The following is a 17,941-nucleotide window of genomic DNA, read 5'->3' on the forward strand; positions in this document are numbered from 1 at the left end:
AGAAAATAATGGAAGTTTTTGGCACAGACATTTGCTTGGTGGTGATATAATGAAACCCCTCCTAGGTCCTATGAATAGGCTGTGTCAGCTCAACTGCAGCGACTCTCTTGTCAAATGAGATGCTGTGCTCTTAATTTGGGGGTGGGTATGGCAGCGTCTCACTGTAGTGGCAGGAGTGATAATACAGTCACGAGAACAGGGCTGCACAACACAGGTCCCTAGACAAAACAACGACAACAATGGGGGAAATGACGCCAGAGAAGGTGACTTCATGACTTGGACACACATGACAGTTTCTATTTCCCTCTCAGGCATGAAGGGAGGCAGCCATGCCGAAAGCCATGCACGACAGGACCTAGGACGCATGCAGGTATCCACCGAACGGCCATGGTACTGTTCATGAGAAGGAAAACCGAAACAAACACAGCGACACAAATGGACAAAGGGACAACCCCCTCGGAGACGGGCTTCCTGTTAGGTCTCTTGCTTTCTTGGTTTGGGTGTTCTTTCGCGGCCAGATGGCACAATCGTTAACAGGTTCAGGGAAAACACCCAGGTCCCGCAGCAAGTCGGGGTGTGTTGCTACCTACCCGTACTGGTCAGGCTGGTGCGCCATGGGAGCCTGAGAGTTGCCATAGTTGGGGTGCTGGGAAGAAAACATGGGGCGTCCGCCAGCCCCAGACTGGCTGGGATAAGCAGGCGACCTAATGTATGGTGGCCTAAAGTGGAACAGAAGAACAGCTTCTTGGGATTTGTTCTGATGCACAAGCATGAATCCCTGTCTATCTGCCACCCTACACATAGGTGCGGGGCTCACAGACCACGGAGGCGAGCTGGGTATCCTGCACCCTGCGCTGCCTGAGGGGTGGGGGACAGAAAACGCCTCTAACGAAAGTGTGTGGACAGGCAGAGAAAAGTCAGATTCTCAACTCCAATCTCCATTTACATTTTAAAGCGTTGACTGGGAAAAGCAAACAAGAAGATATCCAGCCCCCATTTAATCTCCTGGCGAGCTAAAATGGGCAGCAAGTGAAGGCAAGGCTTTGGAATGGACTAGGCATTAGAAACAGAAAATGGCAATGCATGGATGTGTATTTATATACTGATTACTACAAAACCATATAAACGCTGACTCGGAAAGGGGGCACGCATGGCTTTGTGACCACACAAAATCATGCCTGGCTCTCTGTGGCTATCTTCTGAGGTCCCTCTCAAAAAGGCTGCGTGCCAAATGCAATCACATACTTTCTACTTAAAAAAAAAAAAAGAAAAGAACGTGTGCTTTATGAGCTGCAACAACGGACAATTCATTTAAACTTGAATTAGAACTTTAGTTTTGAACAGCCAAACCAGTTTCCACAGACAGGTTTACAAAAACATTCCCTAAAGCCTGTGTGGGTTCGGCAGACGGAGACTCCCGGAGTCCAGAAGATTGTACGTAATTGCAATGCGGAGACAAAAAGTCAGATAATGATTGATTTTAATTTTTATTTCCTCAACGGAAATTTATTATTATTTGGAGAAAACACTAAGTCTGGTGGGCTCCCACATTCCTCAGATAGCAGCTTTAGAAGAAAAGTAACGAAAGACACATTTAAAAACACACACACGCACACACATGCACACACGCACACACCCCTTAGCTTTTATTTCCCTTTGACAAAAATCAGAATCTTCTACCTTTGCTTCTGAAGATTAAGATATACATTTTTCAAAGTACTTTGCTTTAAAACTTACTTACATGTGCTTTAAAAACATTTTCACCTTTGCCTTATACATTTTTAATTATATTATTTTTATCCAGGTCAAGTATGTACTTCAAGAATTAATCGTTAAAGTCGGGATTAAAAATGAGTTAAGTAATTGAAGCTAAAGCCGTGCTTCATCAACTCCGACTTTCTAAAACACTATCTTTGCTTTTTTAACCATATTTTGGTTTGGACAGACAGAAAGATATGCCTGGGAAAATAAAATGTAACCTAAGAATGTAAAGTATATAAACCTCACACATATACGTTTAGACAAACACACAGTACACACGTATACATACAAAGTTTCCATTTTATGAAGATTCTTATGGGAGAGTGAAAAGGGTGGGGGGAGGTGTGTTTCCTTTTCAATGTTTCAGAATTTAAATGGTTTCTAAGGTTAGTATTTCCTGCTTAAAACTCACTGCTCCAACCGGTACCACACAGACACTTCCCTGTGTGACTGGCTCTGGTTTGCTGCTGCGATGACTATTCAGACATTTCAAATCGCCTCCCACGACTGACATGCCCACTGCTCACATTCCTTCCTCACGTATGATAATACATGGTTTGTCACTCAGTTCTCTGACCTTGACGCTACAGAATGTATTTTAACACAAAAAGAACGGCCAAGCACAGTGACATTCTACTGCTCGGTGTGACCCTGGGGAACAATGCGGCTATGTGCGTAGTCACGTGGCCACGCGTAGACACACAGCGTACCTGCCCGGGGCGTGCTCCTGGGTGGCGTACCTGCTTTGTGCTGAGTTCGCAGCAGCCTGCATCACTGCTGCGGCTGCCTCCTGTGCCTTACGGTTCACAGTTGGCATTGGCGGCCCCATTCCTGGCCCTCCCTGCTGAGACATGCCAGGAGAACTGGGGGTCATGCTGCTCATATTTCCAGGAAATGGTCTGTTCTGCATCCCAGCTGATGGCATTCGTCCCAGGGGCACAGCACCACATGGCTGGCTTGGCCCTTGTCCATGCATCTGGTTGTTGGCACTGATACCCATACCGGGCCCTGGGCCGCTGTAGCTTGCACTGGGCACCCCACTATACGCTGGGGGTCTGGAGTAGTTACCTAAACAAAAAGCAAACACAAAGTAAAGCCTTTTATTTAATCTTGTGACAACATTCACTGGAAATACTTTTTGTCCAACAATGCGATCACCACGGAGTATTAGTCATGACCCTTATTGGCCCTTCCTGTTGGTGCTGGTGAGGCCGCCAGCCTCAAACATGCTCTCTGCACACCCCCAGGCCCTCAGAGAGTGACCCAAATACAGACAGCCCCAGAGGACCACTGTGCTGGTAAAGAGAAATTCAGGCTGGTCATAAAAAGCAAAAACAAAAAAAACCAAAAAACGAAAAACCCTACGAATAGGCAAAGGCTACCGATGCCTCCATCCATTCAACGATGCATATTCTTGGGTTTTTTTTTGAGACACAGTCTCGCTCTGCCACCAGGCTGGAGTGCAGCTCCATGATAATGACTCACTGCAACCTCTGCCTCTTGGGTTCAAGCGATTCTCCTGCCTCAGCCTCCCAAGTAGCTGGGATTACAGGTGCGCGCCACAAAGCCCAGCTTATTTTTTGTATTTGTAGTAGAGACGGAGTTTCACTGTGTTAGCCAGGAGGACGGTCTTGATCTCCTGACCTCGTGGTCTGCCCACCTCGGCCTCCCAAAGTGCTGGGATTATAGGCGTGAACTACCTACCGCGCCCGGCACATTCCATGTTTTAACCAAATGGTGAGCAGCACTCTGAGACCGTACCACTAGGTCACTGCTACCTTCAACAGTCATGAGACAGGGCTCAAAAAGACAACGTGTAGGACGAGATGCACATGCAGTCCAAATCACCCTTTCAAGTCTCACAGGAAGGTGTTTGCAGGAACCTCGCACGAGCCCGTTTTCCTATAAGCTGGGAATAATTTTTTTTTTTGCCTGGGTACCAGGATCAAGTGGCTGGTTTGTGCTGGCTGCCACATCTTGGAAAACTGTCCCAGCACCAGCATGGCTCACGGTGGCAGGAGAGCTGGCGGGCAGAGCTGGGGGGAGGGCAGTGAGGGCTGGTGGGCATGGCCGGAGGCGGGGGTAAGGGCTGGCGGGCAGGGCTGGTGGTGGGGGTGGGGGCTGGCAGGCAGGTTAGGGGGTTGAGGGCTAGTGGGCAGGGCCGGAGGGGGGCAGTGAGGATTGGCAGGCAAGGCAGGGCAGGGGCGGGGGTGAGGGCTGGAGGGCAAAGCTGGGGGGCTGAGGGCTAGCAGGCAGAGTTGGGGGGTGAGGGCTGGAGAGCAGAGCTGTGAGGGTGAGGGCTGGAGGGCATCTGGGGGGGTGAGGGCTGGCAGGCAGAGCTAGGTGTGAGGGTTAGAGAGCAGGGCTGGAAGCGGGGGTGAGGGCTGGCAGGCAGGGCTGGAGGCAGGGATAAGGTGCCCAGTGGCAACCCCGGCCCTGGTACACACTGGCCACGGCCCTGGCTGTCTCTGTAGTTGTCTTCTCTTTCCTTTCACACCTTTTACTCTGATTGTGTGTAGATAAATTCAATGAAATCAAAGGTACACATGATAACTACTTCAGCCATAACAGCTGCTCAGCTATCGTGTGTGCTGGGGACCTGGTTAAGTGCTTTGCACCAATGAATTCATTCATTTCTTCCAGTAACCACATGAAATATAGATACCCCCAGGACTCCATTTACAAATGAGAAAAATCAAGAGCTAGAAGATAAGGACTGAAGTTCAAGCAAACTGACTCTGGGACCCATGTATTTAACCAATACCGCTGCTGCTTCCTGATTAACGACTGTTGACACTACACAAATGTAAAAGACAAGTGCGTCTAGAATGTGGATTAGTGTTTCCCATCAGTCCTCACTACCTTCTGGAAGCCTTTCCCCACCCACGTGACATAACTATACACGGATTACATGCCAAAAGCTGTTTGGTCTGCGCGATGTAAAGCTAAATACAATCCGATTCCCGCACTTGAGAAGCTCCAATCTACATGGGTGAGCATGTGCGCGCGTGTGCATGCGTGTGTGTGTGTGCATGTGCACGTGTGTGCGTGCATGTGCACATGTAGGGTAAAGCAGTATGGGCATAAACAAGAAAAAGTATAAAAGCAAAACTAAAAAAGCATACAATGTGAAAAGTGCAAGAGGGAAGGGAGAGTGATTCTGATGGGGGCTGAGGGCATGGGGGTCCCCGTGGTGGGGGCTGGTGGAGTCCTCTGAATGAGCACTCCTGGTGCTGAATCCTCAGGAGCTGCCTTCAGGGGCTGGGTGAGGCTCCACTGCCTGCCTGCAGGACCTCGGGAAAGCTGCTTTCATCTTTTGTTTCATTTTCTTCTCTGTAAAACAAAAGATAATCCTAACGTTGTCCGTGTGAAAAGGTGTTCTCCGGATTAAACCATCTAATGTATGTGAAGTATCTCACTTGCGGGTGCCGCTTGATGGGGCTTCATTGTTGGCTGGGGGCTAAGGCAGGAGAGGCAAAAGGGCACTTATGGCTGAGATGCTGGGGACACCAGCTGGATGGCAAGGGCAGACCAACTCAGGACCACCACCAGGGCGCTGCGTGTGGCTGTCCGGGGGACAGAAGGGAGAGGCTGGGTCCGGCAGGGCCTTGTGTACCAGGCTTCTGAGTTGAGGTTTATCCTGTCAATAAGGAGGAGCTTCTCAAGGATTTCCAGCAGAGATAGGATTGGATTAATAACTGCAGTAAAAGCAAACACTTAATATTTACTATGTGCTAAGCTCAGTTCCAAGTTCTTTGTGTTAATTCACTTGATCCCCAGATGAAGCCTAGGAGGTACACATTATTACAATCCTCATGCTGGAGATGAGGAGCCTGTGGCCCGGGGCTGTGAATACAACAGGTGTCCCAAGGTCACATGGCTCACAACTGGAGGACCCAGGTCTGAGTCTCGGCAGTCCCGAGTGTAGCTTAGAGTCCAAGCATGATGTACCTGCTACACAGTCTCTCAAATACTTCAGAAAAAGCACATTTATGTAACAAGGTTATTGCAATGGTCAAAACCAGCTGTCTTAGATTCACACATGTAAAGCTCTATCACCTACAAATCTGCAAGAGACTCTGCAGACTTCTCCACATTGTCTGTGCATCTGCCCTCTGTGAGCGCTACTGTGTGCATTTTCATTTGGCTGTTCAGGAGACACGGATTATTCCCTATAGGTGACACACAGGCCACTGTCCATGCAGATGTGGGCAGGCACACCTGTTCTGTCAAGGGCCAGGTAGGAAACAGTTTAGGCTTTTGGGGCAAACAGGCTCTATCACAATTACTCAGGTCCTGCCACTGTAGCCCCCAAAGCAGCCATACACATAGATGGGAATGGTGGTGTTCCAATAAAACTTTATTTACAAAAACAGGTGGTGGGCCATGGCGGGCCATAATCTGTGGACTCCTGATACAGACCGGTCTTGGGACAAGCTAATAAACTGCTACACTAGCAACGGCAAGTAAGAGCTGGTGAAGTCAGCAACTTCCTTAACCCTGAACACCGTCTTCTGGAAGGCTGAGAAAGGCTTCGGGGGATGCCAGAGTGTGGCAATGACAGATCTGAGGAACTGGGAAAGAAAGCAGAAGACTGGAAGACACAGTGGGACAGGAAACAGGAACAGAAGAGGCACAGCGCAGGTACTCGGGTGCGCTGGGCCACACACTATTAGCCTTTGACGGCTGGCTTCTTAAACTGCTTCGGCAGGAAGAGGCACTGCTTTTGCACAACTGAGATTTGCAGATATCATCAAATTTTGTTTTCGAGTTAAAATAAAAAACAAGAAAAAACACCACTGTTCATCAGTTTCAAACTTCTTTACAAAAATTTCTTAAGTTTCTCCTGAATCTCCCATTCCATGGGACACACATACGCTCCCGTCTGTTTTCCCATCACGTGGCCTTGGTGGAAAAGGCACCTTCTGTGCGCCCTGGTAGGCGAGCACAGAGCAGGGGCCAGCTGTCCAGCTGCTGGGCCCTTCCTCTTCCCACGCTTACCCAGAGAGAGCCCCTGTCCTCACGACTCTTCCCTGGGAGAATCCAGACTCCTCCTCCTCCTCCTCCTCCTCCTCCTCCTCCCAGAGTTCACATCCCTGGAGCTTCCAGGTGATCTGATAAGATCAGCGAAATACAGTGCTCCTTCTTAGCTCTTGCTTTTATTAAAAATAAATATACTCATTCATGGTTTGAATGCACAAATAATTAATTCACATATTCATGCTATGACTTGAGGGCTTGTTTCCACCCACCCTCAACACCAGATAAGTGACTCACTTGGTAAGAAGCCTTATTCAGTGAAAACATATGTGCCCTTTGCTTTCGAAGGAAATGAACTAACGCTTTAATCTTGTTTCTGAAAACAAGCATTTAGACTATACCCATCATGAGGTTTTACTAGAGAAACAAGGTTTCTGATTTTGTTGAACTCTCCTTATAGCTGGAATGGGGAAATGCTGGCACTCCAACTTCCCAGGTTTAACTGGCAGTCAAGGGCTGTATTTTAATGAACATGAAAAAAACTACAGAGAAGTTTCGTTACCCTGTACGCTACCTCCATCTCTCATTTATGTTATATATTAAGGAGGGATGAGCTGTTTCAAATGTTTGCTCAATTCGGCAGCTGGTCTTCGTCTCCTGGCAGGAAGTATCTGCAAACCTAGTGGAGCACGCGTTCGAGCATAGCCATGCACATCAAGACATGTGTGCACACACTTGTGCTTAGAAGGGCGCTTAGGCCCGGGGTGCCAATCTACTTCTGTGCCATCAGTTGGGTTGATTCCATGAACTGTCACTCCAAAGGGCACGTCAAGGAAACATGTTCTAATTACAGAGGCCTCGATCAGAGAGAAGAAATACGAAGTCCCCTTTTCTTTTCTTTGAAACTTTCCTGATTAAACTCACGTGCCAGGATAAAAATAGTTTCTACAGGCTTAAAATGGTTTAAGAGGCAGCAAAATCTGGGTGTGAACACTGGTTCTGACACTCCCTAGCAGCGTGACAAGCTGTTTCACCTCCCTGAACTGTGGTTCTGTCATCTGTAAAGTGACGGCAATGGTGAGTAAGAGGTTGAAAGTAACGAGTGCAACGCCAGGCACCGCGCGGCCCAGCAAATGACAGCTGCCATCGTCATCAACGGCCGTAACATCACTAACATTACTCCCCTACATTTTAAAAAATGTGTGCACCGGGCAAAAAATGATTCATGCACCCCAACTACTCGATAACGTATCTTTCTTCCCAAAATAAACAAAAACCAAGTATGTAAGCCAAGCAAAATATGAGAGGCAAAGCCAGGAATGAGAAGCGCAATCTTATTTCCATGTTCCGCTAATAGGTTGGTAATTTGTTGGCACTGGCTTTGACAGAAAACAGATGGACCCAGCATTAAGCACAATGCAGGCGGCAGATGCCGGGCCAGCCCACCTCAGCTGGACTGGTCCTGCAGCCAAGGCCAAGAGCCCACAGTTTTCAAGTGGGTTCATCTTGGCACACGAGCTTTGGAAAATTGGTCACCAAATGAATGCAGATTTCTACCCACCAGGAGTTATGTTCAAGCACCAGAGAGAGGGAGCAGAAGCTAGACCCTATTCAAGTCACCATCATAATTTCAGGCGGATCACAAATAATTCTGTACCTGACTCCAGAATATTTAAACCCATACTCAGAGCTTACTGCTTTTCGACACTAAATGTTTCCACCCATACATGAAATTTTGCTTCTGAGTTTCAATCACTCAACAGTTATGAACAACTACTGTGCACAGGGTTCTGCGTTAGTCCCTACACGGCAGAGGATAAAATGGAGGCACAGGCCATAAATCAGAAATCTTACCCTCGGGGAAGAAAGAAATGCTTAATCAGCTACATACTATGATAAAGGTAGTTGTGAATTGGGGCTAAATATGCATTTATCTTGTTTGGTAGCCAGTGATGTTTGCCATTTTTATAGCAGTTACTACAAAATACCATCTTTTTTTTGAGACAGAGTCTTGCTCTGTCACCCAGCCTGGAGTGCAGTGGTATAATCCTGGCTCAATGCAACCCCTGCTGCCGCAGTTTAAGCGATCCTCCCACTTGAGCCTCCTGGGTAGCTGGGATTACAGGCGCGTACCACCACGCAAGGGTCATTTTTGTATTTTTAGTAGAGATAGGGTTTCGTCATGTTGCCAGCACTGGTCTCAAACTCCTGGCCTCAAGCAATCCACCCACCTGGGACTACCAAAGTGCTGGGATGACAGGTGTGAGCCAACATGTCCAGCTTTGTCATGTCTATTGACATATAATTTACATACAATAACAAAAATTTATAATCCTGTAATCAACAGCACAGTCAAGGTACAGAATATTTCTCTCACAAGAAATGAAAGGAGGGGACAGTTCCCTCTTTCCCTTCTCTAAGTCTGCCTCATCCCCACACCACCCCCTGGCAACCACTGATCTGATTTCCATTCACGTCATTTTCTTTCTCTGCAATGCCGCATGGAGTCACGCAGCATGGGCTTTGTACCTGCTTCTCAGCAACACGCCTTTGACATCTGTCCACACTGCTGCGTATATCCGTAGTTTCCCTTTCAGTGCTGAGTACTAGTCCATTCTTGGATATGGTTTCTAGTTTTTGGCAATTACGAGTAGAGCTGCTAAAAATTTGTATACAGGTCTTTGTGTGGTAGGAATATGTTTCACTTTTCTTGGTAAAACCCTAGAAATGTAATTACTGGGCTAGGTGGTAAGTACATGTTTACAAGAAACTGCCAAGCTGTGGCTGCACTATGTTGTATATATTCCCATCAAATAACTGTGTGAGTTCTAACTGTCAGCACTTGATATTCCAACTTAGAAAAAATTAGCTATCTGAATCAATATATAATAGAAATCAATGTGGTTTTAATTTTCATTTCCCTGATGAAAAAAGATTTCGAGCATTTTTTTAATGTGTTTATTTGCTATCATATTTAAGTAAGATCTTTTCTGTGAAAAACAAAGTTCTATTTTAAAACAACTGTCAACTCTACGTTTCTACCGGACCTATCATCCAATGCTGCTCTTTCAGGCATCAAGTAGCTAGATCACCACAAACACAAGTTCATCAAAAGGAAAGCTGACTTACCCCAAGTTGCATTAAATCCCATTGTGGGAAGAAAGAGAGAATTTGTTTTCTGAAATATATATAAGGTACCGTATTTCTCTCGGGCCAATATGCACTTAAAAATTCTTTAAAACGTAAAACTGACAATATCACACAAGCTTTGTAAAAGGACGAAGACCTATTATCTTACCTGGTAGTGCCGCTTCAATCTTTCACTTTTGGTCGTTTTTTTCCATTGATGTTACAACAATTATTGTCCTCCTTAAAAAATTTAATTACAAAGTAATACAAGCTCAATGCAGAAAATATGGAAGCACAGAAACAGAAACAATCCTTAGTCTCACCCCGCAAGGATAATATACCAGGTACGTAGGCAGTGAACAGTCAACCCAATACCCATCAAGCTTCAAGGCAGGGGGAGGAAGGCGTACCAGTGACTCTGGATTACTCCGCGTTAGCAAAATTCATTCATTTAAGGAAGAGTTATTAAGGGCCTCTTACATGCCAGGATCTCTGCTAAACGCTGGGGATTAAGCACTGAATGAAGACAAAGAGCTTATATTCTGGAGGAAGGAAACAGGCAAGTAAAGAAATCAGGACAATGACGTGGTGACGAGTGCGATGGAGAGAAACACAGGAGGGAAGACTCTGCAGAGTGGTGAGGGGAAGGGGACCGTGTGCATGGCCGCTGTCTCTAGGGGCAGAGGCGGGTCCCTAACCGGGGCTAGCGTCAGAGGCGGACCCTGAGGACACGTGGGCACGCTCGCAGGCCGGCATCTGATGTTGAGGCAGCAAGTGAAGAAGAGTGGCCTCCCAAGAGGTGGGTCTCACTGTCTGGTTCTGGGCAGGTGACCTCTGGAAAGCTACCTGTTAATCTAAAGCTCAGTTACCACCTCTATAAAAAGGGTGCAATAAAAGATTCTCTATCTCATGTGGTTGCTGTTGGGAAAAAATTATGGTAACTATTGCTGGACAATTGACAATGAATAGATAGAATCAGCCAAGGAATAGGCAAAAAGTGTTATTTTCATTTTTTTTGAGACAGGGTCTTGCTCTGCAGCCCAGTCTGGAGTGCAGTGGTGCGATCTTGGCTCACTGCAACCTCTGCCCCCTGGGTTCAAGTAATTCTCCGGCCTCAGCCTCCCAAGTAGCTGGGATTATAAGTGCATGTCACCATACCCAGCTAATTTTTTGTATTTTTAGTAGAGACAGGGTTTCACTGTGTCGCCCAGGCTGGTCTTGAACTACTAGGCTCAAGCAATCCACCTATCTCGGCCTCCCAAAGTGCTGGGATTACAGGCGGGAGCTACCGCACCTGGCCCAAAAACTGTTCTAATATTAGTAACTGCATAATTAGTGAAAAGAAATTATCTTTACGTTATCATATTGCATTATATGACTAATTTTACTTTCATCATGCAATTTACTCCTCAAACAGAAGAACGTATAAGAAAAGGTAAGCACTGCCATTAAAAAACATATAAAAAGGCCAGGGGCAGTGGCTCACACCTGTAATCCTGGCACTTTGGGAGGCCAAGGTGGCAGATCACTTGAGGTCAGGAGTTTGAGACCAGCCTGATCAACATGGTGAAACCCCATCTCTACTAAAAATTAAAAAATTAGCTGGGTGTGGTGGTGGGCACCTGTAGTCCCAGCTACTCTGGACGCTAAGGCAGGAGAATCACCTGAACCCGGGAGGCAGAGGTTGGAGTGACCCAAGGCTGTGCCACTGCACTCCAGCCTGAGCAACAGAGCGAGACCATCTTAAAATAAATAAATAAAAATAAATATAGCTATTGACCCAACTCAATAGTCAACTGCAGTGTGAAACAGTCACGTTTCTATGGTAAGAACAAAAGGCATCTAAGCATCAAAGTTATGGGGTCACACATTGCAGGGGCTGTGTCTCCAGACTCTGCTGCTGTGCCCTGCACACCCCACACTGACCGCAGGGGAAAGGAATCTCCTGAAGGTGGGCCAGGGAGGGTCCTGATCGGCCCCCGCTGACCACAGGCAGAGGGACCCGTCTCCAGGGTGTCTGGTGCTGCGGACAGAGCTGTGAAATGTGTCAATGGGTAATTTCCTTTTAAACAAACATTCAAATAAATGGAAGAGCAATGGGCGTGGGGAAAAGGCAGGTCCCTTGCTAAGAGGGCAAGTAAAGCTATATGTCCACACCCCACCTCTCTCCATGCTACCCACCGCTGTCTTAATGAAGCCCCCCTGACAGGGCGTGTATGGCTGTGTGCTCCGTCATGGGCAAGGGCAGGGAGTGCACTGCTCTGAATGCTGCTGATGTTAATTACTGCAGTAAAACAATTAGCCTCACACTACTCAAAATTAAAGTTGCTTGATTTTTTTCTCTCTTTTTCATTTTAAGTTGATTTGTACTATTTATTTTCCTGAGTTTTCTCCCTAATTTCCAGGTTTTGATAAAATCATGAAGCGATGCTCTTATAAAAATCACGATCATTATCAGGCTAAGAAAAACTCACGCTTAAGTCTTGTAACTTAAAGGCTAGATTCAGGCATCACAAGACGACTTAATTTACACGAACCTATCCTTTACTATGAAATAATCTAATTCAATTTTTATTTCTAATATTAGCAAGACAGATTTTGGGTGTTTCCTTAGTAAAACATAACAGTATAGAACAAAGCATTGATCCTTTTGCTTTGCACTGTCTATTTAACCAAAACACAAGGTTAAGATAAGAAGCAGCTGTGGCCTCGTCAAGTGTATCAACCTGTTTCAAGAAAATAATAAAATGAGCAAACTGAAGGGGAGTGACCTGCACGGTCTTTGGAACATCAGAGAAGAGGATCTTGTCAATCTGCAGCACTTTCCAGAAGTCTTCTGCCCACACAAAATGAATCCATGTGGCAGACGGACCCACCTCTGCAGATGAGCACCTGCAGTTAAGTCAATTCAATAATAAGACTGAGGTTCTCTCATGCCTATAATCCTAGCACTTTGGGAGGCCGAGGTGGGTGGATCATGTGAGCCCAGGAGTTAGAAACTAGCCCTGGGCCACATGCTGAAATCGCGTCTCTATTTAAAAAAAAAAAAAAAAAAAAAAAAAAAATTAGCCCACCATGGTGGTGCATGTCTGTGGTTCCCACTCTGAGAGAGGCTGAGGTGGGACAATCACTTTAGCCCAGGAGCTCAAGGTTGCAGTGAGTCAAGATTGCATCACTGCACTCTAGCTTGTGTGACAGAGTGAGACTCTGTCTCGACAACCAACCAACCAGCCAAAGACAGAGGTTCTGAACTTAGAAGAGTAAATACTGAAATCCTGGGTCTCAGTGACTACAGGGCCTATAAGGTACCCACAAGGAGCTAGTGTGCCCACAACTCTGGACACTTATACTTTGATCCTCTAGAACCACAACAGTTTAAGAGTTTTGCTGTGTAATTCACTAGTCTGGAACTGTATTCATTCAACTGAGTATCATTTAAAGTTTGCCTTTGCTGAACTTATGAGACACATACAATGAATGACGGGAGAAGGAAAATTTCTAGATAGCATCTAATTTATTTTGGTGAAAAAAAAAATCTTCAAACCCTTCCGAAAAACACCTTTACCAAAGTAATTTAGAAATAAAAGGTTCATCAGACTCACCTACTTCTAAGTCCTCTGCTTCTTAAGACATACACAATAAAAATCAGGCATAAACCCAGGTGTCAGCAACACCCGTGTACTGCCTGTGGTGGCCCAACATAGATTCCCATAAGCTATTACAGAGTGAGTGATGCCCAGCAGAAATCCAGACCAAGGTAACACCGCTTACTCACAGCAAAACTAAGGCCAGAGTGTTTGTATTTTGTAACTAGCAACAACATGCAAAAAGTATTTCTGGAGAGTCAGTGTGACAGACATTCCTCTAGAGAACACAAAAAACAAACAGGATAGGTTTGTCCTTAAGAAATAAAAAGGCTATGGATATGAAACTGATTTTAGCTCTCTTTTTCCCATACAAATTCACTTATTAATAATTAACATGTTAATTACACAATCCTTTCTATTTATTAAAGCAAGTCCCCATAGTCCTCTTTCCTTGCAAACACTTTGCAAGGGTAGTTATTATTACATGTGCTTGCTTCAAGGTAGCAAAGTACTGTTTCATAAAATATACTGTAATTAAACATTTTTTACACATTCAGATTGGCTTCATTTATTTAACAATTCAGATCTTATAGTACTAGTATACATTTCTAACATTGCCCCTTCTTCACATCATAGAAATTTTATTTGTTTTTTTAAGACAGGGTCTCGCTTTGTCACCCAGGCTGTAGAGCAGTGACATGATCAGAGTTCACTGCAGCCTCAACCTCCTGGGCTCGAGTGATCCTCCGACGTCAGCCTCCCGAGTGGCTGGGACTACATGTGTCTGCCATCACACCTGGCTAATTTTTTTTTGTATCTTTTTGTAGAGATGAGGTTTCACCATGTTGCTCAGGCTGGTCTCAAACTCTTGGGCTCAAGTGATCAACCTACCTCAGCCTTCCAAAGTGCTGGGATTACGGGCATGAGCTACCATGCCTGGTCAGGAATTTTATTCTTAATCTCTTTAGTATTTTATTTTTTTAAAGACAGGGTCTTGCTCTGTCACCCAGGCTGGAGTACAGTAGCCTGATCTGGGCTCACTGCAGCCTCCGCTTCCCAGGTTCAAGTGATTCTTGTGCCTCGGCCTCCTGAGTGGCTGGGATTACAGGGGTATGCCACCACGCCTAGCTAAGTTTTGTATTTTTAGTAGAGATGGGGTTTCACGTTACCCAGGCTGGTCTTGAACTCCTGACTTCAAGTGATCTGCCCGCCTAAACCTCCCAAAGTGCTGGGATTACAGGCATGAGCCATCACACTGAAAAAGTATTTTTAAAAAATATATTTCCACGTCTGTATTCCTAAAATGTTTCCTGCTACTTAAAGGCAATTTGTTTGTCATTTTGGTGTTGTATCTCACTGACTCACTGAACGAACGAATTAGCAAGAAGGTAGTACAGCTAAGGTATGGGAAACAACCCCGCCAGTGACCACGTGACTGGCCTTGTAAGTCAGTGTCCATTGGTGGGAACCCTGGCCTGGCCACTTACTATAACACTGTGGGATCACGGACAAATTATTAAATTTCTCAAGACTTTGATCCTCATTTACAAAATAGGGACAGCCTTAGAGGGCTTCCCATTAATTAAGAGAATGGGGCCAGGCATGGTGACTCATACCTGTAATCCCAGCACTGTGGGAGGCAGAGGTGGGTGAGTCACGAAGTCAGGAGATCAAGACCATCCTGGCCAACATGGTGACACCCCATCTCTACTAAATACAAAAAATTAGCCGGGCATGGTGGTACATGCCTGTAGTCCCAGCTACTCAGGACGCTGAGGCAGGGGAATCGTTTGAACCTGGGAGATGGAGGTTGTACTGAGCTGAGATCGCACCACTGAACTCTAGCCTGGCAACAGAGCGAGATTCCATGCCAAAAAAAAAAAAAAAAAAAAAAAAAACAAAAAAACAGAGAACGGGTGAGTCAGCCTGAGTTTGGACCCTGGCTTGACCACTGCAGTCACTGTGCATCCTGGCAAAACTGTTCACCTGTTCTGTGCCTCAGTTTCTTCCTCTGTAAAGTAGAGTAATAACAGCAACTTCTGTGAGGATTAAATGAGTTAATATATGAAAAATACAGAAAAAAGGACCAGGACATAGTAACATGTTCAGTAAATGCTGGTTGTTATTATTAACAATTTTGGAAAAGCTGCTCCTGACAATAAAATGTGAGTAAAATGCCTGTGAAATATTTGAAACTTCTTTAAAAAAGCAAAACCAGAAGCAAGTCATTAAGTTCAGAACAAAAACAGAAAAACGAGGCTGACGACATCTTGGGTGACTGCATGAGTGAGTCATTCCAGAGAGATGAACACTTCTAATGCGAAGAAGGACGCTATGTCATTAATAATCTCGGTAGTTAATCAAGAGGAGAAAGAAAAAACCCTGTATTTGTATCCTTTCTGAAAGGATAACAAAGATGGAATAAATGAAGGGCATTTACTGAACTGTACAATGTATGCTGCAAGTGTGATCTGTCGCTGAGTGTTTGCTGAGGACAGAGGCTCCAAGGGGGAAAAGGTGATGATTTGGATTGGAATCGAGAGGACCAGGACTCTCACAGCACACAGCACTCAGAAGTGATGCAGGAACCCAGGTGCACATATGCCTTGGAGGGGAGCGAGGCGGCAATGTCACCCAGGAGAGGGGAAAAGGGTGCCTGGTGCTTTCAGGCACAGAGAGTGGGAATATCATCCTCATTTCAGATCATTTCTACTCTTAACCTACACTCAAGGTTCATGCCTTAAAACACCCAAACAAAAAGCCTAAGCATGATGCAGGAACCCAGTGGGCTACCTGAACAGTAAAGGTCCTGGAACTGAAGCAAGGCTTTACTTGTACAACATCAGAAGCGGAAGCAACTTCCAATGTAATATAATCTCATTTTCTAGACAAAGAGAAACTCAGAAAGAGGAAGCGATTTTCCAAGGAGACAGCAGTTTGGATAAGAACTCTCCTGGGCTCAGTGCTCTTACATTAAGGGTCTTCACCTTCAATGATTCCGAAACACAGGGATTTAGTCAAAAAATAAATCCACTCTATAGTCATTTCCTTCCCTGCTATTAATTCCTACAGCAAAAGCTCTTCCTTAGTTGTTCACAAAAGACTTACCACATAGCCCAAGGCTCAGTCGACACGTATGATAAATAGAAAAAGAGGCTACAAGACTGAATGACTTAAGAGTATGGAGACAAATTTCAAAGATTCCCGGAAGGGCTTGTGGTCTTAAGGGTTAAATCCTAGGCCTCCAGCCACACCCAATTCTGAGAACAGGGTCTGGACCTTGCCTCCAATTACATTAGGAGCAAAAGCCCACATTTTCTGTGCCTACCACAATTTATAAACTGCTTTTCCAACTCTCACTAAAGCTCTCTTTCCATGACAGCTAAAGAAACTTGGCTTTGATGACACCCACCATGCCCATTAAGGGTTAAGTCCACAGTCCTGCCTCTACTCAGCAACAAACTGCTGCATGCCACAGTTACCTGGCGCTGACAGGGAATAAGCTGACATCACTGTGACCTGTGACTGCAATTCCTAAAGCAGCTTACTGGAATTACTAACATGGAAAACTCTTGATGATGTGATATAAAGAGAATCGGGCAAAACACCAAGTCTCACGCTCAGGACAGCCCTAGAACAAAGGCAGGAGGGCATCTACACAGACGCTGGCTTTCCTCAGTATCCCCACAGTCTTCCTACCAACAGCAGTATTTGGAAAGTAAATACAACAAATTCCCGTAAGGCAAAAAAACAATGCTACACTGGCAGCACTGAAAATACTGAAGATCTTTTGGAAAAAGATCTTCAGAACACAAGACAGTAACTCACTTTTCAAACTATAAAGTATCACACATCGGAAAGATGCGATTTTCTGAGAAAGGGCAGGTAAACAGGAGGTGACTGGGCTTGCTAAACAGTTGCAAACACCTCTAGAAAACACTAAGGCTCTACCCCCAGGCAAGCCTGGTTTTGCTGGAGAAGTATAATCATTTTCACGAGTTTCCCAGTGGCACGCATCATCTTCACCTGGAATGTTCCTGCCATTTTCAAAAATGAGGGAATTCTGGGAATTGTGCCTGCCAGATCAACTCATTCTCCTTAAATAATCCATTAATGTCTATTTCAAAGAAATAAAATATAAAGAAGGTGGTCAATTCAAATGTCTTATTGCTAAAAGTGAGTTAGGAAAAACATCTATATATATATGTATACATGTACACATCAGGTTGAAAACCTTGTGTATCTGACAAAACCCACATCCCCTTCCAGGAAGGAGGTGTGCTGAAGCAGCAGGCTGGACATGCTCCCACTGAGCTCTCTTCTCCTCCCTTACCTTCTTTTGTGAAGGACAGGTAACCATTTCAGGCTTTGTCTGGTCTCTGAAGAGTCAGACTCGGGAGGACTGGGGACGTGAGAGCTACTGGGGGCGTGCTGTGGGATGCCGGAGAGAAGCTGGGAGATGTTCCGGGCGGGGCGGTCCTGAG

General features: G+C 45.5%; 1 protein-coding gene across 5 annotated transcripts in view; it reads right to left on the reverse strand.

Annotated features, from left to right (window-relative positions):
* ARID1B (AT-rich interaction domain 1B) overlaps positions 1–17,941 on the reverse strand; it is a 436,956-nt gene that overhangs the window by 60,148 nt on the left and 358,867 nt on the right. For 3 of the 5 annotated variants that reach the window (XM_032258730.1, XM_032258727.1, XM_032258729.1), the window contains one exon: positions 2,502–2,829. In XM_032258730.1, coding sequence (XP_032114621.1) covers positions 2,502–2,829 — 328 coding nt within the window. Of the gene's footprint in view, positions 1–590; positions 720–2,501; positions 2,830–17,941 lie in introns of all 5 variants that reach the window. The other 2 variants (XM_032258728.1, XM_032258726.1) reach the window with 1 other exon arrangement.

Source organism: Sapajus apella, unplaced genomic scaffold (assembly GCF_009761245.1).
Source record: "Sapajus apella isolate SASKATOON/1434 unplaced genomic scaffold, GSC_monkey_1.0 scaffold105, whole genome shotgun sequence".
NCBI lineage: Eukaryota > Metazoa > Chordata > Mammalia > Primates > Cebidae > Sapajus > Sapajus apella.